Source organism: Coregonus clupeaformis, chromosome 5, assembly GCF_020615455.1.
Source record: "Coregonus clupeaformis isolate EN_2021a chromosome 5, ASM2061545v1, whole genome shotgun sequence".
Classification (NCBI taxonomy): Eukaryota; Metazoa; Chordata; class Actinopteri; order Salmoniformes; family Salmonidae; genus Coregonus; species Coregonus clupeaformis.
The window spans coordinates 18,904,992-18,927,623 of NC_059196.1; the positions used below are offsets into that span (position 1 = coordinate 18,904,992).

Sequence of the window (22,632 nt, forward strand, 5' to 3'; positions counted from 1 at the left end):
AATCAATGGATTCAACTAAAGTAGGCAAAACGACCACATGTCACCTTCATTTTAAGGAAAACCTTCTAAATAAGTGTTAGGTTGTGTAATCCAGTAATGGGTCCATTTTATGTAGTTGTTGTTTTTTTGCTTTTCGTTCCAGGCGCAGACAAGCCAAGCTTCAGAAGGAGCTCGCAGACGCTGCAAAGGAGCCCCTGCCCATGGACCCGTGAGTACTATTTACCGTAGAACCACAGAAGACTGCTCTGAGCAGAGGGATCTACTACGAAGCAGGATAGAGGAGTTAGTGAGCTAAATTGGTCAATTCCGAGCTCAACTTGGGATAACCGTTGACACAAAGGAGGCTGTCCTTTTAGTCAGGTACATTTCTAATGCAACGAATGCTTCAGCTTGAACCTTTTCCGGGGCAGGCTAACTCCACTTGATCCTGAATGATGTGTTTGAGCTGCGAGTTGAGGACCAATCGAATCAGATTCCCTTACTGTCGCAAAGCGTCTTCATCATGCCCTTCATTCTCCGTATAATATTTGAGAAGCCGACTGCTTAAATATTGTATTAATCAAATGTTATTTAGTGTAAAATTGTAATATTTAAATGTATATCACACTACACAGTTATGACGAGGACACAAAGGATGAAGGAAATTCAATTGAGACTCACCCCTAGGGTTGGTGTTTGACTTTTCTGGTCTCCTTTCCTCAGGGACGACGACATCGAGGTTCTAGCTGAGGATTCTGGGAAAGGCACTGGAGAGGCCTCTCCCAACCGGCCGCTCAGCCGCACCCCCAGGTGGGAGTGTGACTCAAACATGTTCTTAGGGAAACCCTGGCCCCTATAGCCAGTCCTACACACTTGATGTAGATATGTAAGAATTTGATAGATCTAAACAATATAGAAGTAGCTCTACCTTGCCCTATGAAAGGCTTGGGCAACATCTTCACCAATCGGCATATTGTTTATACCAGACCTGGGTTCAAATGATTTGTTCTTTAAATACCTATTTTCTGTGTATTTGAGTATTTTCAAATAACGTGGTCAAATCCACTACTTCTATTGGTATTTGAACATATTTTCAAATTAACTTACTATAAAAAGCCTACTATTTAAAAATAATCAAATACGTTATTTCAAGTACCATACAGACCTGGGTTCAAATGCATGGGAGTATTTATTTTTTGTATTTCCAAATACATTCCGATATTCAACTACTTGTATAAAAAAGATATATAATCCAAATACTTACTTCCAAATGTCTTTTAAAGTAATTGAAATACCCTAAATATTATTTCAACCCAGGTCTGGTTTATACTCAATATATCAAATATTTTCAAATCTACACAAGTGCCTAGAAAGTTGGGGCTACGGATGTTTCTGGACCTGGCAGTGTATCGTTTGGTTGAGGTGTTGTGTTGCATATGAAATAACCCTCCTCTCTGTGTTCCTCTCTCGTAGTAAACGTATCTCCGGACAGCCTCCTCAAAGCGGCCTGTTGGACTCAATCTCCAACATATTTGGGTGCGTTTGCTTGGTTCTCAGTGTGGCGAGACTGTTGTCTTCCACTCTATGGGTGTATGTCTGGTCGTCTGTCCTGGGTTGTGTTCATAAGGCACCAAACGGAAGAGAACCGACTGAAACTAGGATGGACTACAAGGGGTGTATTCACTACGTACCAAGTGGAAGCAAACGGGCCGGAACTGAATCTGCCCCCCCAAAAAATAGCTGTTTTCATTGCATAAAGTCTTGCTACGGTGTGCGTAAATGAATACACCCCTGGAAAGGGGCATTTTCGTTTTATGTTGCATTACATTTTCAAACATTTTTCCCTGATGTTACCGTGGTTCCCATGTGGATCCTCTCTGGGCGGGTGTGTCCATCCTGTTGATGATGGCTTCTCTCTGTCTGTCCGTCTGCAGCGTGTCTGAGTCTGTGGAGCCCGGACTCCTCCCTCCAGACTCCAGGTGAAACGTCACTGTGGTGTCTATAGGGCTCACAGCTGTGTGCGCGCCTGTGTGTGTGGGCCGACGTGGGTGTGTGTGTGGGCCTGTGTGTATGTGTGTTAGAGAGGAGGCATCTTGATGTAGCTACTAAAAATATGGCACTATTACATTTGGCTTCTCAGTGAGGGTTTTCACCTCCCTGTAAATCAATATTCACTATTACTAACATAATCAGACTCAATAGAATAAAATAAGAGTATAGTACAAAAATAACGTATCAGAAGAAAAAACGTCTAACAACAATAACAAAAAGTTCATTTGAGGGTTTTCACCTCCCAACCTAGTTCATACAGCAGCCATGTGGCCTTAAAGAGGATTCCTGTAGAACTAACGATGAAGGAAATGATCACTAAGAGCCATTTGCCTTTAGAACAGAACTGTCCGATTCTTACGAGAGCCTCCTACAGGGTTTGAGTAAAAGAGTATTAGTGCCCCCTTATTAGTTTCCCACGTGGGATTTATCTAGGGCCAAATCTGGGAATGACAGTGGCACTTATCGACTGACCATCAAATCTTAAACTGATGGATTGATTTTAAAATGGGGTCTCGGACATACCAATTGCTTTGTTAGTAATTCAATGGCTTTTTTATCATATTTCTGCAAGGAACTTAAAGAGTTTTTTGTGGAAGTTGTTCCAAAGCAAATTCATAAATTCTGGAACTCACCTCTTGCTAAATGTTTCCTTTTCTTTTTATATTGCTTGTGTTGAGTGAGCCTAATTCCACCTAATGTGAATGGGGTCATTTGTTTTGATAATTCCAAAGTGTTCCCTCTAGTAAGTCTACCTTTATTAGTGTGCGAACATCAAATACTGACATGCTTTTCAAAGCGCCTACGTCTTTGTGTGTGATTTCCCCCGCTCCCCCCACCCTTATACCGGTATGTAAACAAGGCTGGAGACTTTAGGGTGTTCCATAAAGCAGGATCATTAAGTTAGCCAGTGAACTTTGTTAAGCAGTAAAATATATACATATTTTTTTATTCATTTAAAAATAAACTTTAATATCGGTTGTTAGATATCAAGTCTTATACGATGGTAATTTCACGTCTATTTCTCTTTTCAGTTTGAGGCAGCATTACGTTTGCTAGCAAAGAGCAGTGCCGTTATTGGCTTACTGTAAATAAGTGAATTGTTTTGCTCCATGATGGTTAGCTTGCTAGCTAAAGTTGTTTACAGTTGGCAACCGCTCCTACACTGTTTAGCTACTGTGACACTTGGCTATAGCGTATTGGCTATGGTATGTAGCCTAGTTTGATTGTTGAAGGATTTCCTTTGTGGATTTACTCCGAAACTACCCTGCAAGCGTTGCGTTTTCCTTTCCGTTAGCGTAAAATGAAAAGTGAGCCAGTTGTGAGTTGCTTCTGCATGTCTCGTTGGTTAAAAGTGGGACCGTTTCAGCTATGCTACGCTTGCGGTTTAGTTTGGCCGTTAGCGGCAACTGATTTGGGATCCTAGAAATCCCTGGCTTCCATTTGCTTCCTGACAAGAGTTCCCTGACTTCTTCTCACTTCCATCGCTCTGCTCTCTGACCATGCACTGGCTTCCCTGGGACCATTGCATGTTGTGCTATGAGTTCTGTAAACATATGGTTGTATTTCGACTTCCCTGAATGTGTTTTCTTTTTGATTGTCTGCACGTTTTGAGGTGATTACTAGTTTGAGCGAGGCAAGGCGAGGCGCAGAATTGCTAATCTCAATCACATAATGGGTCGTCAAGTCATTTTGCAATGTGAGGTGAATTGTAAATCAGCAATTCTGCGAAGACCGACTGCAACGTAGTTGATCTCAAACATGCATGGTGATCTCTGACTGAATTTATTGAAAGCTCTCCTCTCTGTTGGCAGGCGTCGTCCTGGGAACTCGTACGGAACATCACCCGAAAACACGGAGACCCCCTCCGGAGTGTGTGCCGATGTCCGTGTTCCCTCCACGGCCCTCCACGTATTTGTAAGTTTCTTCATTTCATTCTCCTACACACAGTGTTTTGAGATCAGGCCAGCTCTCTCTCTCACACACGTTTAGGTCAATGATGAGATGTAAAAGGTCTGATTGCCCAAGTCCTTTCCCATTGTCCCCTCTGCTCCCAGCAGCCCCTGCTCTACTCCCAGCATGCTCTAGTTGTGCATCGTTGGCCGCAGGGGCTGCTGACAGAGAGGATGACCTCACATCCTGTGTCTCTAAGAGACCAAGGCGTCACAGTGATGATGGACATCCAACATGACTAATCACCAAGGAGTATCGGGGTGTGGGATTGGGATAGGTAGATGATCTCAAGTTTTCAAGCTGAGACCTAAACTTCAGAAAACGATGCAGGAGAGAAAGAAAAATACTTAAATGGCTTTAATGGGCTTTCAATGGAGCTGTGCACCAATTGAGAAAGTGTTTATGAAATGTGTTTGTGGTTTAAAAACAACCTCTGTATCTTCAGTCACCGCCTGTATTTACTGTGTTAACCTGATTCGTATTCATTAGGCACCAAACAGAAGAAATGTTGTCTGTCGCAAACCCCTTTGAAATGTTTTCAGTTGCGTGTGTGCCTGTATCGACACAATGACGTTGAAGAACTCTTTGGTCACCCACTGTGTGTGGCATTTGTCTGTTCAGGACGCCCATGACGGGGAGGTGAATGCGGTGCGGTTCAGCCCAGGCTCCCGACTCCTGGCCACCGGAGGGATGGATCGCAGGGTCAAGCTGTGGGAGGTGGTCTCAGGTATGTGACGTCTTTGTATGAGTAAAGTGTGTGACTGTTGTAGGTCTGGAGGTCAGTGATGAACTGTAAAAGGTCTGATTGCCCAAGTCCTTTCCCATTGTCCCCTCTGCTCCCAGCAGCCCCTGCTCTACTCCCAGCATGCTCTAGTTGTGCATCGTTGGCCACAGGGGCTGCTGACAGAGAGGATGACCTCACATCCTGTGTCTCTAAGAGACCAAGGCGTCACAGTGATGATGGACATCCAACATGACCAATCACCAAGGAGTATCGGGGTGTGGGATTGGGATAGGTAGATGATCTCAAGTTTTCAAGCTGAGACCTTCATGAAAGGAGCATGATTAGAGCGCACCAAACGGGAGTATGTCAATTAGGGATGTGACAAAAGGACCATTTTGCTTAATGTTTAAACTACAATTTCTATCATAGTTTTTCCGTTAAAATGATAAGAAAAATTCCAGGTCAATTCACAATGCAGAATAATGGTCCTATTACTTGGGGCCTATGTATGACCGCTAGGGCCGGTGGAATGAAGTTATATCTACCGCAGTCATATACCTTTGAAAGCGCCTCGGCTATGGCATGTTTACTTGTCTGTAAGGGTACACTACGACTTTTAAACACTAGAACCGCCTGGCCATTCAGCCTATAAGTACCCACTAGAGAATGTTAAGAACATTGCCGGCGTCTCCTTTAGCATACGCATCAGATGCATATCAACCCGCAAGGTGCGCAAACATAAGCACCAACGCTTGACAAATAGTGCAGAAACAATTGTAAAGGATGAATTGCATGAAGAAATATTTGTGGAAATATATCCATGTAAAAATATAACAATAGTTGGGTTTTTTTAGATAGTCAAGGTTATCTTTTGTATAATTCTGCAAAGTCCTAGTGGAAAAACGTAGGCATATAGCCTATTTACGACACCATTTCCAGCCAATGACTCATCAACATTCTGACAGGCTAATAAATGTTTCAATTATGCTATCCGAAGAATAATCATGTGGTTGTGTTTATGAAGGTAACATTAGAATACAATTATTTTTTATATTTCAAAGAACATAATAGCATTAGTTTGTTACTCTAGGCCCCTCAACTCTGGACCTCGAAGCCAGTTCCACTGCATTCTTTCATTTCCCCCTCTAAACAGGGACTGATTTAGACCTGGGACACCTGGTGTGTGCAATTAATTATCAGGTAGAATAGAAAACCAGTAGGCTCCAGACCTCGTAGGCTAGAAGTAAAAACGAAAAACCATTAGTTCAAGAGTAAAATCCATCACAAAGAAATCCATTATTTCGTTTTGGCAGGTCTAAAGAAACATTGTGGAAATAACAATGTATAAAAAATAATAAAAAACAGAATTAACATATTTTAAGTTTATTATGTTACTAGTCTTTGCTTAGTAGCCAGAGCAATGCTGCTGCGCGAGTGGTGCTGAACGCATTGACAGCGTGCATATTCTTGGAAAAAGTGATATTTGGAAATAGAGCTGCACCTCTTGAATTTTGTATAATTTGACAACAGTGTGTCATAGAGCATATTCTGCAGTTTCTGATATTATATAGAAATCTAAACGTTTTACCTGCATTGAGTCTTTTTCTGAAGGAGGATTTGATAGTGATGCTCCTTTCCCTGCATCTGTCAATTCCAAGCTGCGCCCATCTCTTCATGTACAATTTGATAACTGATAATATTGTCACTCATCAGACTATTGTCAATGTAATCTGGTCTTTAGGCTAATTCTTATTATGTGTGAAATTAGTTTCGGTATAGTTTAGGTGTAGTTTCGATGGGCCGGCTGCGCAGACTGACAGACATAATTTGCTTCCCCTCACGCATCAACTCGGATCGAGTCAAGGATATGTTTTGCAATATTCTAAAGGCCTACTGCAATACGTAGCATGTTTTCGTTTCCCTTACAATAGTTATTTTTATAAAACGGTACCATAACTGCTTCTTTTTACAAATTAAAATGTAAGAGCGAATGATATCAACCCGTAAGGCGTGCGGTCAAATAATTTGCTATAAACATGAGTGCAAATGCTGATAAATAATTCCTTATCATCCAGTTAGGCCTAATTTTAAATTAAATTGTGAAGTAATGTGCACGATTATTGCCCATTTAATCCATTTGCCATTCAGTGAGGAGAGAGAGACACATTAGCGCCTGGCTGGGTACCAACGTCCTACAGTGCATTGTCTTTGTGGGTTAAGTTGTGAATAGGTATTTAAAAAAATAGGTAGAAAGGCTCAATACTTTTCTGTTTGTGATTTCAAAATTCTGATAAATGAGTAATGTAACATACAAACATTTAGGGAAAGTCAGGGAAGGACATTTTTTGTTGTCGGTAGGAATCGTCCTCTAGGAATCGACTCCTAAGATGAAATATTTTTGGAACGGAGGAGACTGATTTTAGTTGCTGTACTTCTGAGAATACAAACACTCCCGTCTTTCATAGTGAGGGATGGAGAGAGAGAGGGAGGAGGGGCACAGTATAGGCTGGTCGGCCACCAGGCAGACAGTCAGAACCGTGCACTAGGCCTATCTATCGGCAATCGAAAGCTGTATCTCGCAATGGAATGCTGTATTTCGCAATTTCTTGGCTTGCAATGTCTCGCGACTTCAGTAAAGCAGGGCCTATCATCAATGAATAGGCTAGGATATTCTACACGAAACAGACCGAAGACAGAACACACTGGCATCATTAGAGAAGAGTAAGAGCAGGTGAGCCAGCTGCACTGTGATTTTAATGTTGTGGAGAAAAAAAGAAAAACATGTTTTTCCATTAGGGATTTATGTTAAGGATCCCAATTTTCATTTAAACGTTCACACCCCTAATGCCAATGCCGATTATTCACCACAGCTGCATAGAATTGCCCTATAGTTCTTGTAATTTGAAATGGTGGCATGTGTTCAGTTGGTGTGTATTTTAATGTATACTCTTGTTCTGTGTTGTAGCAGTCTATCCTGGGACTTGTTCATTAGTCGCCAAAAGAAAATGGACTGAAGCGGGGAGGGACTACCTGCACTCGTCCAATAAGAATGCACATTTTAGTTTTTCGCCGCGTGCTACAATTAACATGGCCCTGACATCACCCCCTTTCAAATTGACTGCCATTTATTTGTCTCAAGATTTGAGTAGAATGGTCAGGGACTTCCTCAGGCACCGATTGGGTATGGTTCTGGGGTGTATTCACTAGGAACCCAAAGGAAGCAAATGGGTGGAAACGGCGAGAGACTAACCAGAACATGTCCAATAAGAGAAGCTTATTTATTTGCTAAATGTTTTCCATTGCAAAAATGTTTGCTATGGTGTGCACTAATGAATACCCGTTTTCTTCCTGTATACAGGTCGCTGTGAGCCGAAGGGTGCTCTGACTGGCAGCAACGCCGGGATCACCAGTATAGAGTTTGACAGTGCTGTGAGTGTCATCCTGACAAATCTAATAACCTGTCTAAAATGGCACCCTATATCATGGATCATCAACTAGATTCAGCCGTGGGATGTTTTTTTTCTTGAGCCAATGGTCAGGGGGCCGGAAAATAATTACAAATCATTTGTAAATTGCAAATTCACCGCAAGAAGGCCAAACAGATAGTATTTAACTAAAACATACGTTTGTATATGATTACATACACTACATGACCAAAAGTATGTGGACACCTGCTCGTCGAACATCTCATTCCGAAATCATGGGCATTAATATGGAGTTGGTCCCCCCTTTGCTGCTATAACAGCCTCCACTCTTCTGGGAAGGCTTTCCACTAGATGTTGGAACATTGCTGTGGGGACTTGCTTCTATTCAGCCGCAAGAGCATTAGTGAGGTCAGGCACTGATGTTGGGCGATTAGGCCTGGCTAGCAGTCGGCGTTCCAATTCATCCCAAAGGTGTACGATGGGGTTGAGGTCAGGGCTCTGTGCAGACCAGTCAAGTTCATCCACACCGATCTCGACAAACCATTTCTGTATGGACCTCGTTTTGTAAAAGGAGGCATTGTCATGCTGAAACAGGAAAGGGCCTTTCCCAAACTGTTGCCACAAAGTTGGAATCACAGAATCGTCTAGAATGTCATTATATACTGTAGCGTTAAGATTTCCCTTCACTGGAACTAAGGAGCCTAGTCCGAACCATGAAAACAGCCCCAGACCATTATTCCTCCTCCACCAAACTTTAGTTGGCACTATGTATTCGGACAGTTGCGTTCTCCTGGCATCCGCCAAACCCAGATTCGTCCATCGGACTGCCAGATGGTGGAGTGTGATTCATCACTCCAGACAACGCGTTTCCACTGTTCAAGAGTCCGATGGCAGCAAGATTTACACCACTCCAGCCGACGCTTGGCATTGTGCATGGTGAACTTAGGCTAGTGTGCGGCTGCTCGGCCATGGAAACCCTTTTCATGAAGCTCAGACGAACAGTTATTTTAATGACGTTGCTTCCAGTTTTAGCACTCGGCAGTCCCATTCTGTGCGCTTGTGTGGACTAACACTTTGCGGCTGAGCTGTTGTCGCTCCTAGACGTTTCCACTTCACAATAACAGCACATACAGTTGACCAGGGCAGCTCTAGCAGTGCAGAAATTTGACAAACTGACTTGTTGGAAAGATGGCATCCTATGACGGTGCCACGTTGAAAGTCGCTGAGCTCTTCAGTAAGGCCATTCTACTGCCACTGTTTGTCTATGGAGATTGCATGGCTGTTTGCTTGATTTTATACACCTGTCAGCAATTGGTGTTGTTGAAATAGCTGAATCCACTCATTTGAAGGGGTGTCCACATACTTTTGTATATACACTGCATTCGGAAAGTATTCAGACCCCTTGACTTTTTCCACATTTTGTTACGTTACAGCCTTATTCTAAAATGTATTAAATTATATTTTTCCCTCAATCTACACACAATACCCCATAATGACAAAGTGGAAACAGGTTTTTTGCAAATGTATTAAAAATAACAAAACAGATCTTATTTACGTAAGTATTCAGACCCTTTGCTATGAGACTCAAAATTGAGCTCAGGTGTATTCTGTTTCCATTGATCATCCTTGAGATATTTCTACAACTTGATTGGTTCCACCTGTGGTATATTCAATTGATTGGAAAGATATACACCTGTCTATGTCAGGTCCCACAGTTGACAGTGCGTGTCAAAGCAAAAAGCAAGCCATGAGGTCGACGGAATTGTCCGTAGAGCTCCGAGACAGGATTGTGTCGAGGCACAGGTCTGGGGAAGGGTACAAAAAAAATTTCTGCAGCATTGAAGGTCCCCAAGAACACAGTGGCCTCCATCATTCTTAAATGGAAGAAGTTTGGAAACACCAAGACTCTTCCTTGAGCTTTACGCCCGGCCAAACTGAGCAGTCGGGAGAGAAGGTCCTTGGTCAGGTAGGTGACCAAGAACCCGATGGTCACTCTGACAGACCTCCAGAGTTCCTCTGTGGTGATGGGAGAACCTTCCAGAAGGAGAACCATCTCTGCAGCACTACCAATCAGGCCTTTATGGTATTTGTGGTCCTCTGTAGCTCAGCTGGTAGAGCACGGCGCTTGTAACGCCAAGGTAGTGGGTTCGATCCCCGGGACCACCCATACACAAAAAAATGTATGCACGCATGACTGTAAGTCGCTTTGGATAAAAGCGTCTGCTAAATGGCATATTATATTATATTTGCCAGATGGAATCCACTCTTCAGTGAAAGGCACATGACAGCCCGCTTGGATTTTGCCAAAAGGCACCTAAAGGACTCTCAAACCATGAGAAACAAGATCCTCTGGTCTGATGAAACCAAGGTTGAACTCTTTGGCCTGAATGCCAAGCATCACGTCTGGAGGAAACCTGGCACCATCCTTACGGTGAAGCGTGGTGGCAGCATGCTGTGGGGATGTTTTTCAGCGGCAGGGACTGGGAGACTAGTCAGGATCAAGGGAAGCTGAACGGAGCAAAGTACAGAGAGATCCTTGATGAAAACCTGCTCCAGAGCGCTCAGGACCTCAGACTGGGGCGAAGGTTCACCTTCCAACAGGACAATGACCCTAAGCACACAGCCAAGACAACGCACAAGTGGCTTCGGGACAAGTCTCTGAATGTCCTTAAGTGGCCCAGCCAGAGCCCAGACTTGAACCTGGTCGAACATCTCTGGAGAGACCTGAAAATAGTTGTGCAGCGACGCTCCCCATTCAACCTGACAGAGCTTGAGAGGATCTGCAGAGAAGAATGGGAGAAACTCCCCAAATACAGGTGTGCCAAGCTTGTACCATCATACCCAAGAAGAGTTGAGGCTTTAATTGCTGCCAAAGTTGCTTCAACAAAGTACTGAGTAAAGGGGCTGATTACTTGTGTAAATGAGATTTTATTTACATGAGGTATTGTGTGTAGATTGTTTTTTTTATTTTTATAATGCTGTAACATAACGGGAAAATGTCAAGGGGTCTGAATACTTTCCAAATGCACAGTGTATATTTCACTATTAAATCCCTTGGTCATGTCCAACAATAAAGAAAATAAACGGGACTCTTCCCTGTAAAGTAAAGCGGACTATATAGGAAATGGGCTGCCATTTCAGACAAACCCTAATTTCCCCTGTTAAGGTCACAGGCAATCTCTGCCTTCTGCTTTGCTACATTTAAAAAACATTTTAGTCATTTAGCAGACGCTCTTATCCAGAGCGACTTACAGTTAGTGAGTGCATACATTTTCATACTCGAACCCACAACCCTGGCGTTGCAAGTGCCATGCTCTACCAACTGAGCTACACAGAGCTACATCTGCTGCAGAGGATAAGTTCGTTAGAGTTACCACCCTCAGAAATTGCAGGCCAAATAAGTGCTTCACAGAGTTCAAGTAACAGACACATCTCAACATCAACTGCTCAGAGGAGACTGCGTGAATCAGGTCTTCGTGGTCGAATTGCTGCAAAAAAACACTACTAAAGGACACCAATAAGAAGAAGAGACTTGCTTGGTCCAAGAAACACGAGCAATGGATGTTAGACCGGTGGAAATCTGTCTGGAGTCCAAATTTGAGATGTTTGGTTCCAACCGCCGTGTCTTTCTGAGACTCAGAGTAGGTGAACGGATGATTTCCGCATGTGTGGTTCCCACCGTGAAGCATGGAGGAGGAGAAGTGATGGTGTGGGGGTGCTTTGCTGGTGACACTGTCTGTGATTTATTTAGAATTCAATGCACACTTAACCAGCATGGCTACCACAGCATTCTGCGGTGATACACCATCCCATCTGGTTTGGGCTTAGTGGGACTACCATTTGTTTTTCAACAGGACAATGACCCAAAACACACCTCCAGGCTATTTGACCAAGAAGGAGAGTGATGGAGTGCTGCATCAGATGACCTGGCCTCCCACAATCACCTGACCTCAACTCAATTGAGATGGTTTGGGATGAGTTGGACTGCAGAGTGAAGGAAAAGCAGCCAACAAGTGCTCAGCATACACGGGAACTCCTTCAAGACTGTTGGAAAATCATTCCTCATGAAGCAGGTTGAGAGAATGTCAAGAGTGTGCAAAGCTGTCATCAAAGCAAAGGGTGGCTACTTTGAAAATTGTAAAATATATTTTGATTTGTTTAATACTTTCTTGGTTACTACATGATTCCATATGTGGTATTTCATAGTTTTGATGTCTTCACTGTAAGTCGCTCTGGATAAGAGCGTCTGCTAAATGACTAAAATATAATATAAATATACTATTATTCTACAATGTAGAAAATAGTAAAAAATAAAGAAAAACCCTTGAATGAGTAGGTGTGTCCAAACTTTTGACTGGTACTGTACTTTAGTCACACGCGATATTTTGACACCACTAGCCCAATTTTTACGAAACTTAGGTGAGTGATGTGTCTTGCCATAGAGATCCGGCATTTACAAACTTCTAACAAACATATCTCCTGTCCCGTTTGAACTTGAATTTTTTTCACTAATTGGCCCAAGGGCTGCATTATGCATGGGGGACGACATGTTTGTTTTTTGCTTGTGGATACTTGCACAGCAAGTTGAACTGGAGTCACATCTGTAGATCTATTGGTCTTTTTTGTAAACTGTTGCAACCTGAAAATTGTACTGTACTTTGAAAAAAAAAAAAAAAAAAAAAATATATATATATATATGAGTCATACTTTGAGCTAGATTCCTTGTTTCATTTTCAGTGGGCCTCAGAGTTCAGGTTTAGATAATTTAATTGAATGACCTACCTCTGACTGCATTGATGCACTTCCACTCCACTGTTTAACTGGGTTGTGTGTGTCTCAGGGCTCCTACTTGCTGGCTGCATCCAATGACTTTGCCAGTAGGATCTGGACTGTGGATGACTACAGACTGAGGGTAAGTGTGCCACAGAAGGGCCCTTCTATACATCCAGAAGAAAACAAACCGAATTTGCTTGTTTTTATTGCTGTAGCATGCAAGTGAATGTTGTAGGGCTGACCCCATTTAGTCGACTGGTCGATTGTTTGGTCGATAGGCTGTTGGTCGACCCAAGTTATTTTTATTTTTTTTAACAGTCGCAAATAGATGAAGAAAAAACAATTGTACATGAGACACCTGTCTGATTTGCTCCTGTCTCAGTGGACTAATCCATTGACTAAGCCGAGGGAATGCCACGGTCCAAGAAGAATGGGAGTGTGGCTAAGATGCACAAGGCACGTCTCTCTCCAGAATGCGATCTCTCCCGCCATTTTGTGCACTTTCATTGTTTCATAACTTCATTGTGTGACTTGTTTGCCCTTTGATTGTTAGTCTATCAATTCCCCATTACATATATCACCAGTAGTAGCCTACATTTACCATTGCAGACAGGCCATGCGTAGCCATTGTGATTTATAGGATATTTATTTTTATCAGGATATTTTCTACCTGCAGGCTGCAATGTTTTTTTTGTGTTTGCTTTATGTAGGCTATTTTTACATAGTTGGCAATGACAAAGTTAATTTTAGATTTGTATCATTTTCATTTAGATTAACCAAATGACAATGATCTTGAGATACAAAGACGTATTACTAATGAAATGAAACTGTTCCATAAATGTGCATATGAAAATCATAACTGGCACGCAGGTAGGTAGAAATGGTAAGATACATTGGCACTCCAAATGGGAAAGGTTGCCGACCTCTGGTGTTGCCTATTGCCGGTAACTTCAGAGGTGTAATGGCAGAATCTGCGAAGGGGGGTCGGGAACAGATTATTTTTCTTGTGGTTAGGCTATCTTCATCTCTGGCTCCCTCTTGAGTCATTTGTGTGTCGTACTTATTTAATCAAGCAGCGTGCTTAAAGCATCAGACAAGCTCAATACATACAGTGCATTCAGAAAGTATTTAGACCCCTTCACTTTTTCCACATTTTGTTAAGTTACAGCCTTAATCTAAAATGAATTAAATTAAATGTTTTCCTCATCAATCTACACACAATACCCCATAATGACAAAGCGAAAATGTTTGCACATTTATTAAAAAATTAAAAACAAACCTTATTTACATAAGTATTCAGACCCTTTGCTATGAGACTCGAAATTGAGCTCAGGTGCATCCTGTTCCCATTGATCATCCTTGATGTTTCTACAACTTGATTGGAGTCCAACTGTGGTATATTCAATTGATTGGACATGATTTAGAAAGGCACACACCTGTCTATATAAGGTCCCACAGTTGACAGTGCATGTCAGAGCAAAAACCAAGCCATCAGGTCGAAGGAATTGTCTGTAGAGCGCCGAGACAGGATTGCGTCGAGGCACAGATCTGGGGAAGGGTACCAAACAATGTCTGCAGCATTGAAGGTCCCCAAGAACACCGTGGCCTCATCATTCTTAAATGGAAGAAGTTTGGAAACACCAAGACTCTTCCTAGAGCTCGCCACACGGCCAAACTGAGCAATCGGGTGAGGAGGGCCTTGGTCAGGGAGGTGACCAAGAACCCGATGGTCACTCTGACAGAGCTCTAGAGTTCCTCTGGTGATGGGAGAACCTTCCAGAAGGACAACCATCTCTGCAGCACTCCACCAATCAGGCCTTTATGGTAGGGTGGCCAGACGGAATCCACTCCTCAGTAAAAGCCACATGACAGCCCTCTTGGAGTTTGCCAAAAGGCACCTAAAGGACTCTCAGACCATGAGAAACAAGATTCTCTGATCTGATGAAACCAAGATTTAAGTCTTTGGCCTGAATACCAAGCGTCACGTTTGGAGGAAACTAGGCACCGCTCATCACCTGGCCAATATCATCCCTACGGTGAAGCATGGACGTGGCAGCATCATGCTTTGGGGATGTTTTTCAGCGTCAGGGACTGGGAGAGTAGTCAGGATCGAGGGAAAGATGAACTGAGTAAAGTACAGAGAGATCCTTTGATGAAAACCTGCTCCAGAGCGCTAAGGACCTCAGACGGGGGCGACGGTTCACCTTCCAACAGGACAGCGACCCTAAGCACACAGCCAAGACAACGCAGGAGTGGCTTAGGGACAAGTTTCTGAATGTCCTTGAGTGGCCCAGCCAGAACCCGATCGAACATCTCTGGAGAGACCTGAAAATAGCTGTGCAGCGACATTCCCATCCAACCTGACAGAGCTTGAGAGGATCTGCAGAGGAGAATGGGAGAAATTCCCCAAGTGTGAAAAGCTTGTAGCGTCATACCCAAGAAGACTCGAGGCTGTAATCTCTGCTTCAACAAAGTACTGAGTAAAGGGTCTGAATACTTATGTAAATGTGATATTTCAGTTAATTTTTATACATTTGCAAATAATATATAAACCTGTTTTTGCTTTCTCATTATGGGGTATTGTGTGTAGATTGATGAAAAACTATTGAATCAATTTTAGAATAAGGCTGTAATGTAACAAAATATGGAAAAAGTCAAGGGGTCTGAATACCTTTCGAATGCACTGTATATAAGAACATACGCCCCTTTCGGAGCCTAAAATAACACTCTTCAAGGCTGTGTTTGTGAGATACTGCAAAAGTTCTATGCTGATGGTCAATGATGTGATAATGTAAAAGGCCTGATGCCCAGTTCCACTCACTGCTATGCATCGGCTCCTAACAGCCCCTGCTCTATTCTCAGCATGCTCTAGTTGTGCATCGTTGGATACAGAGGCTGCTGACACAGAGGATGATGTCACATCCTGTGTCTTTAAGAGACCAATGGCGTCACTGTGATGACAGACATCCAACAGAACCAATCCATAAGGAGTATCAGGCTGTAGTACGGGGCTGGGCCGCTGATCTCAACTTTCAAACTGAGACCGTACCTGTGTTCTCAAACACAAAGGGCCATGAGTTTTCCTTCACCTTAATGTGGCTGGGTGAAAATCTCCAGGCCTAGTTAGTTATACGCTCCAACTACGGCCCAGAGATTGTTCTGGACAGGGTTGTGTTCACTAGGCACGAAATGGAAGAAAACGCTTCGAAACAGTGAAATGGTGCGGTACTATCTGAACTTGGCCAATAAGAAATGCTCGTTTTCATTCGTTTCCCCCCAGCACACGCTGACAGGCCACAGCGGGAAGGTGCTGGCGGCTCGCTTTCTCCTGGACAACGCTCGTATCGTCTCCGGGAGCTACGACAGGACTCTGAAACTGTGGGACCTGCGCAGCAAAGTCTGTAAGAGTTTACTTTTTTATTTTACCCATTAGTGTTAGCATTTCGTTTACATTCCTCCTTGTCTCTGGTTTCCCCTTTTTTAAGGGATTTTGGTTTTTTCAGCCACACTAAATGGCTTTTAAGATTTTAACGCAGATTCACTGTATGGTCTACTCGTTAGGATTAGTTTTTCTTGTGGACGGAGCCCTGGGTCAGTTCTGAATCCCCAGTCTGTTTCTTCCTCTCAGGCATGAAGACTGTGTTTGCTGGGTCCAGCTGTAATGACATAGTCTGCACAGAGCAGTGTGTCATGAGCGGCCATTTTGATAAGAAAGTGCGGTTCTGGGACATCAGGTGAGTGTGGAGGGATAGTCCATAATAGATGGGTTATAGACGTCCAACTAACTATCCACTAACCTTAAAGGGGCAATCGGCAGGTGAAAGAATAACAAAGCGATTACCCAGCCCCTTGTTCGGTAAAAAGCTGCGGGATAGGCCTGGAGAAATAGGACTGACCATCCATGATATCAAAATTAGTTTTAACCATGTTTTGAGGCTATATAGTGGTTGTTTACATTTACTTTGTTTACAAACATTTGAGTAAAACAAGTTTATTTTGGGTTCTGATGGGGTACGACATTTGAAATAAGTTCATGAGACATTTATAAGTTATATTCTTCAAGAATCAATGGGTACACATCATTAATTTTTAAGTCAGAAAATTATGACGCAACTGCAGATTGCCCCTTTAACCTTACCAAAACGGTAAACCTAACCATATCCCTAGTAATGCTTAACGTATGCTTCCCATTTCTTTTTCAAAATCTGCCATGAAATTAGCAGCAGCAGTATAGAAACGTTGCTAGGCAAATGCACTCTTCTCTCCTAGATGCAGAATTAAAGGGGAATTACACTCGAATGTAAAGTTTAGTTTTTTGCCCAGACCTCAAATGGTAATCTGTGATTTAAGCATTGACATGGACTCGGAACATCCCATTTCGTTGTTTATCTATAAATAATTGTAATTTTGAGTGGAAAAATACAAAATGATCAAAAACCAGGAAAAATAAAATGGAGAAAACAGAATTCAGGAAAGATGTAACAGAATTTGGGGGAAATATACATATTTTACAGGACCCCCTTAAGGCTATGATGCAATATCGCTGAGCAACGGCGAGGGGTATGAGACACTGGAGCAATAATGACCAACATGGACATGAAAAATAGATTTCATATGAAGCACAATTTCAAACATTATTTATTTACTCATTTATTCCCCATTTTATTTATAGCTTGTTATTGCGAGTTGACTGCCACAGCTGTACTGGGATTCATCAGCAAACAAGCAATAAAGAAGTGTTGCCCCTGCTCTGTCCATCCACTGCTAGTCAACTCAATGGCAATGCAGACACAGATAGCTACTATAGATTTTAGATGTGAATGGTACTAATCTAGCTAGCCAGCTAGTTAAACATACAAAAAAAACAATCTAAAACGGAAAAATAAATGTAAATGGCTATAGCTAGCTAACAATCTGTGGCTGGCTAGCTAGCTAATTTAGCCAGTTTGTCGCCCTGACTTAGCATAAGCTCCGGTTAGCATGCTAACCGGTTAGCCTGCGCCCTACCATGGATATTTTCGTCAGTTAAACATGACAAACTTAAAAGTAGCTCATGCTAGAAAATGGGGGAAAAGTATATCTCATGCTGCTATAGGTGAATATCCAAATATTGGGAATGTGTGGAGGTGGAGAACCCAGCTGGGGAAAATCATTCATACATACATACATGCCTACATACCCAGCGTATTTGTGTCGTGAGCAATGGCTTTATGGGGTCTTTGCCTAAGGGGTCGTTTTCTTGTCATGACACTGGCTTTTTGTCCTGGGGTGTATTCACTAGGAACCAAGCGGACGCAAACATGCCTAAACTGGGAGGGACCTACATGTATGTGTCCAATTAACTCATTTTGCTACGGTGTGCTGTAATGAATACCCCCTCTCGTAACGCTGTTACCATTTCTTAGCTAGCGGCGTCTGCGTATTCATTTGGTTGTTCCTTTTTTTAGAGCGGAGAGTATAGTCCGCGAGCTGGAGCTCCTGGGCCGAGTCACGTCTCTTGACCTGAACCACGACCGCACCGAGCTGCTCACCTGCTCCCGGGACGACCTGGTTAAGATCATTGACCTGCGCAGTAACGCGGTCCGCCAGACCTTCAGGTATGGGGACATGTCACTGCTCTAGTACTGTAGGTTTTTTTATAGTATATTTGTAGTTATGGAGTGCCTCACCCATAGTGTCAATTAAGATAATCTGAGGCGATTTGCATTGGTGGTCAGAGATTCTCTGTATTCTTATTGGTGAATAGATGCTGTATGTAGGCAATGGAATAGTCCTAATAGTGCAAACCCTGCATGTCTGGCACTCCAGGCGCAATCGTTTCCTTTGAATCCTATTGCAAAGGAAACCAAATACTATTTGAACCCAGGTCTGATGTGGATTAGTGGTGTTGGAGGTTTATGTCAACAGTGTTTTCTCATCTCTCCTCCCAGTGCTCAGGGCTTCAAGTGTGGCGCTGACTGGACCCGAGTCACCTTCAGGTGAGTGGACACCATTTATGCCAAGGGTGTGTCCTATATGGCACCCTATTCCCTACATAGTGCACTACTTTTGACCAGAGCCCATTGGGCCTGGTCAAAAGTAGTTCACTATATAGGGAATAGGGTGCCATTTGGGACACATCCCAATCATTGGTTTATAGTTTTACTAACATCGGTCGTGGTCAAATTCCCTACCATTCTCCATGTAAGTGTGCACATGCTCACCTCTCCAACCACAGTCCCATGACTCTCCACTTGAACCCCTTGTTTTGAACCTCCCATTCCCTTGTGTACTCCTCAGTCCCGATGGCAGTTATGTGGCGGGGGGCTCTGCAGACGGAGCTCTGTATGTGTGGAACGTCTTGACGGGCAAGTTGGAGCGCACCCTGGACAAGAACCACTGGTCAGTTTGAACTTCCGGAGTAGGATCAAGACTCCCTTCGACACTGCTTTCTAGTCAGTTTTGCACTTTTGTTTTAAAAACTGTTTCAGGTTCAGGATTTGAGAGGGTAAGCCATAGACTTGGATAGACCGCTCTAGTACCACAAAGCCTGTTTTAACTTGGGCAGCGCCATTGAGGACTTGTACCATTTTGACGTAGTGAACTGGGTGGGACTTCCTATGCAGTGTTTCCCCTAGAATTCTATCAGCAATGGCAAGGGTCGGGTAAGGATTCGTGGAGGAGGATCCCAGGGGCATGCCCCACATGGATAACGTTTTTTGTATAAGGACTGTGAGAAAGTCAGGTCTGGCGAGTTTTTAATAGGACATTCCACTCCAAAATGAATGAAAATAAAATTATGCTGACACCATCGTAAATGTAATGAAATAGGCTGAAACATGGGGTTACCCATATGCATACCCCATTGGGCTAATCATTAGCTAGATCCCAAACTCTAAACACGATCAATGCATTTAATGTCCCCACAACAAAACATAACATTAACACAGTGAATAATATGGTCTCACCTATGCACACAGTGAATTGCAGAGGCTAAATGCACCAAAACCGGGCTGCGTCTCAACCGGCCGTGATCGGGAGTCCAATAGGGCGGCGCACAATTGGCCCAGCGTCGTCCGGGTTAAGGGAGGCCGGGGTAGGCCGTCATTGTAAATAAGAATTTATTCTTATCTGACTTGCCTTTTTAAATAAAGGTTAAATATATATATATATATCACACACACACACACACACAGTTGAAGTCGGAAGTTTTACATACACCTTAGCCAAATACATTTAAACTCAGTTTTTCACAATTCCTGACATTTAATCCTAGTAAATATTCCCTGTCTTAGGTCAGTTAGGATCACCACTTTATTTTAAGAATGTCAAATGTCAGAATAATAGTAGAGAATGATTTCTTTAAGCTTTTATTTCTTTCATCACATTCCCAGTGGGTCAGAAGTTTACATACACTCAATTAGTGTTTGGTAGCATTGCCTTTAAATTGTTTAACTTGGGTCAAACGTTTCGGGTAGCCTTCCAAAAGCTTACCACAATAAGTTGGGTGAATTTTGGCCCATTCCTCCTGACAGAGCTGGTGTAACTGAGTCAGGTTTGTAGGCCTCCTTGCTCGCACACGCTTTTTCAGTTCTGCCCACAAATGTTCTATAGGATTGAGGTCAGGGCTTTGTGATGGCCACTCCAATACCTTGACTTTGTTGTCCTTAAGCCATTTTGCCACAACTTTGGAAGTATGCTTGGGGTCATTGTCCATTTGGAAGACCCATTTGCGACCAAGCTTTAACTTCCTGACTGATGTCTAGAGATGTTGCTTCAATATATCCACATAATTTTCCTTCCTCATGATGCCATCTATTTTGTGAAGTGCACCAGTCCCTCCTGCAGCAAAGCACCCCCACAGCATGATGCTGCCACCCCCATGCATCACGGTTGGGATGGTGTTCTTCAGCTTGCAGGCCTTCCCCTTTTTCCTCCAAACATAACGATGGTCATTATGGCCAAACAGTTCCTATTTTTGTTTCATCAGACCAGAGGACATTTCTCCAAAAAGTAAGATCTTTGTCCCCATGTGCAGTTGCAAACCGTAGTCTGGCTTTTTTATGGCGGTTTTGGAGCAGTGGCTTCTTCCTTGCTGAGCGGCCTTTCAGGTTATGTTGATATAGGACTCGTTTTACTGTGGGTATAGATACTTTTTTACCTGTATCCTCCAGCATCTTCACAAGCTCCTTTGCTGTTGTTCTGGGATTGATTTGCACTTTTCGCACCAAAGTACGTTCATAATCATAATAATAATAATATGCCATTTAGCAGACGCTTTTATCCAAGGCGACTTACAGTCATGCGTGCATACATTTTTGTGTATGGGTGGTCCCGGGGATCGAACCCACTACCTTGGCGTTACAAGCGCCGTGCTCTACCAGCTGAGCTACAGAGGACCACCTCTAGGAGACAGAATGCGTCTCCTTCCTGAGCGATATGACGGCTGTGTGGTCCCATGGTGTTTATACTTCCGTACTATTGTTTGTACAGATGAACGTGGTACCTTCAGGCGTTTGGAAATTGCTCCCAAGGATCATCCAGACTTGTGGAGGTCTACCATTTTTTTGCTGAGGTCTTGGCTGATTTTCTTTTTGATTTTCCTATGATGTCAGGCAAAGAGGCACTGTGTTTGAAGGTAGGCCTTGAAATACATCCACAGGTACACCTCCAATTGACTCAAATGATGTCAATTAGCCTATCAGAAGCTTCTAAAGCCATGACATCATTTTCTGGAATTTTCCAAGCTGTTTAAAGGCCCAGTCAACTTAGTGTATGTAAACGTCTGACCCACTGGAATTGTGATACAGTGAATTATAAGTGAAATAATCTGTCTGTAAACAATTGTTGGAAAAATTACTTGTCATGCACAAAGTAGATATCTTAACTGACTTGCCAAAACTATAGTTTGTTAACAAGAAATGTGTGGAGTGGTTGAAAAACGAGTTTGAATGGCTCCAACCTAAGTGTATGTATACTTACGACTTCAACTGTATACAGTGCAGATCGCTCATTATTAGGAGTTGAGAAATACAAGTAGTAGCCATGGAAAGCTGCTTTCAAAAGTTTTTCCTGCAATTGCATTAAGAAATGTGCATTGACTGCTTGTGCATCAGAATGCATGTTTCTCTCCTTGTGTCACTCGCAACTTGAATGCACCTCGAGAGGAATATTTATTTATCGCATAGAACACACACAATGACAAGCTGACAAGGTAAATAGCTAGGGAAACTATTATACTATGGGGTTGTCTGTTGCTGTTCATTACTCCTCTTGTTGGCAGAGGAAAAGTACATGTTGACAGTTCTAGCATCTTCAAAGTTTTTCTCTTTAAAAATATTATTTATTTGGTGTGTGCTAAATGAAAAGAGGGCGAACACTGCTATGGGTTAAGGAAAGATCACAGAATTCCATCCAGGTCAGCAGGAGGTATCAGCCATTATAAACTGGGTGGTTCGAGCCCTGAATGCTGATTGGCTGAAAGCCGTGGTATATCAGACTGTATACCACGAGTGTGACAAAACATGTATTATTACTGCATTAATTACGTTGGTAACCAGTTTATAATAGCAATAAGTCACCTCAGGGGTTTGTGATACAGTGGGGGAAAAAAGTATTTAGTCAGCCACCAATTGTGCAAGTTCTCCCACTTAAAAAGATGAGAGGCCTGTAATTTTCATCATAGGTACACGTCAACTATGACAGACAAATTGAGGAAAAAAATCCAGAAAATCACATTGTAGGATTTTT

At 42.8% G+C, this 22,632-nt stretch overlaps 1 protein-coding gene and 3 non-coding genes across 6 annotated transcripts in view; all 4 read left to right on the top strand.

The window, feature by feature from the left end:
- LOC121561969 (autophagy-related protein 16-1) overlaps positions 1-22,632 on the top strand; it is a 45,902-nt gene that overhangs the window by 17,473 nt on the left and 5,797 nt on the right. For 2 of the 3 annotated variants that reach the window (XM_041874392.2, XM_041874386.2), the window contains exons 7-19: positions 143-208; positions 703-789; positions 1,453-1,515; positions 1,914-1,958; positions 3,843-3,945; positions 4,603-4,708; positions 8,064-8,134; positions 12,971-13,042; positions 16,184-16,304; positions 16,532-16,637; positions 18,351-18,500; positions 18,834-18,881; positions 19,183-19,284. In XM_041874392.2, coding sequence (XP_041730326.1) covers positions 143-208; positions 703-789; positions 1,453-1,515; positions 1,914-1,958; positions 3,843-3,945; positions 4,603-4,708; positions 8,064-8,134; positions 12,971-13,042; positions 16,184-16,304; positions 16,532-16,637; positions 18,351-18,500; positions 18,834-18,881; positions 19,183-19,284 — 1,140 coding nt within the window. The remainder of the gene's footprint in view (positions 1-142; positions 209-702; positions 790-1,452; positions 1,516-1,913; positions 1,959-3,842; positions 3,946-4,602; positions 4,709-8,063; positions 8,135-12,970; positions 13,043-16,183; positions 16,305-16,531; positions 16,638-18,350; positions 18,501-18,833; positions 18,882-19,182; positions 19,285-22,632) is intronic. The other variant, XM_041874396.2, reaches the window with a different exon arrangement.
- On the top strand, positions 4,020-4,289 carry LOC121567231. Its single transcript, XR_006001081.1, has one exon. It is a non-coding gene; the product is annotated as a small Cajal body-specific RNA 6 (non-coding RNA).
- LOC121567230 lies at positions 4,759-5,028 on the top strand. Its single transcript, XR_006001080.1, has one exon. It is a non-coding gene; the product is annotated as a small Cajal body-specific RNA 6 (non-coding RNA).
- On the top strand, positions 15,677-15,948 carry LOC121567232. Its single transcript, XR_006001082.1, has one exon. It is a non-coding gene; the product is annotated as a small Cajal body-specific RNA 6 (non-coding RNA).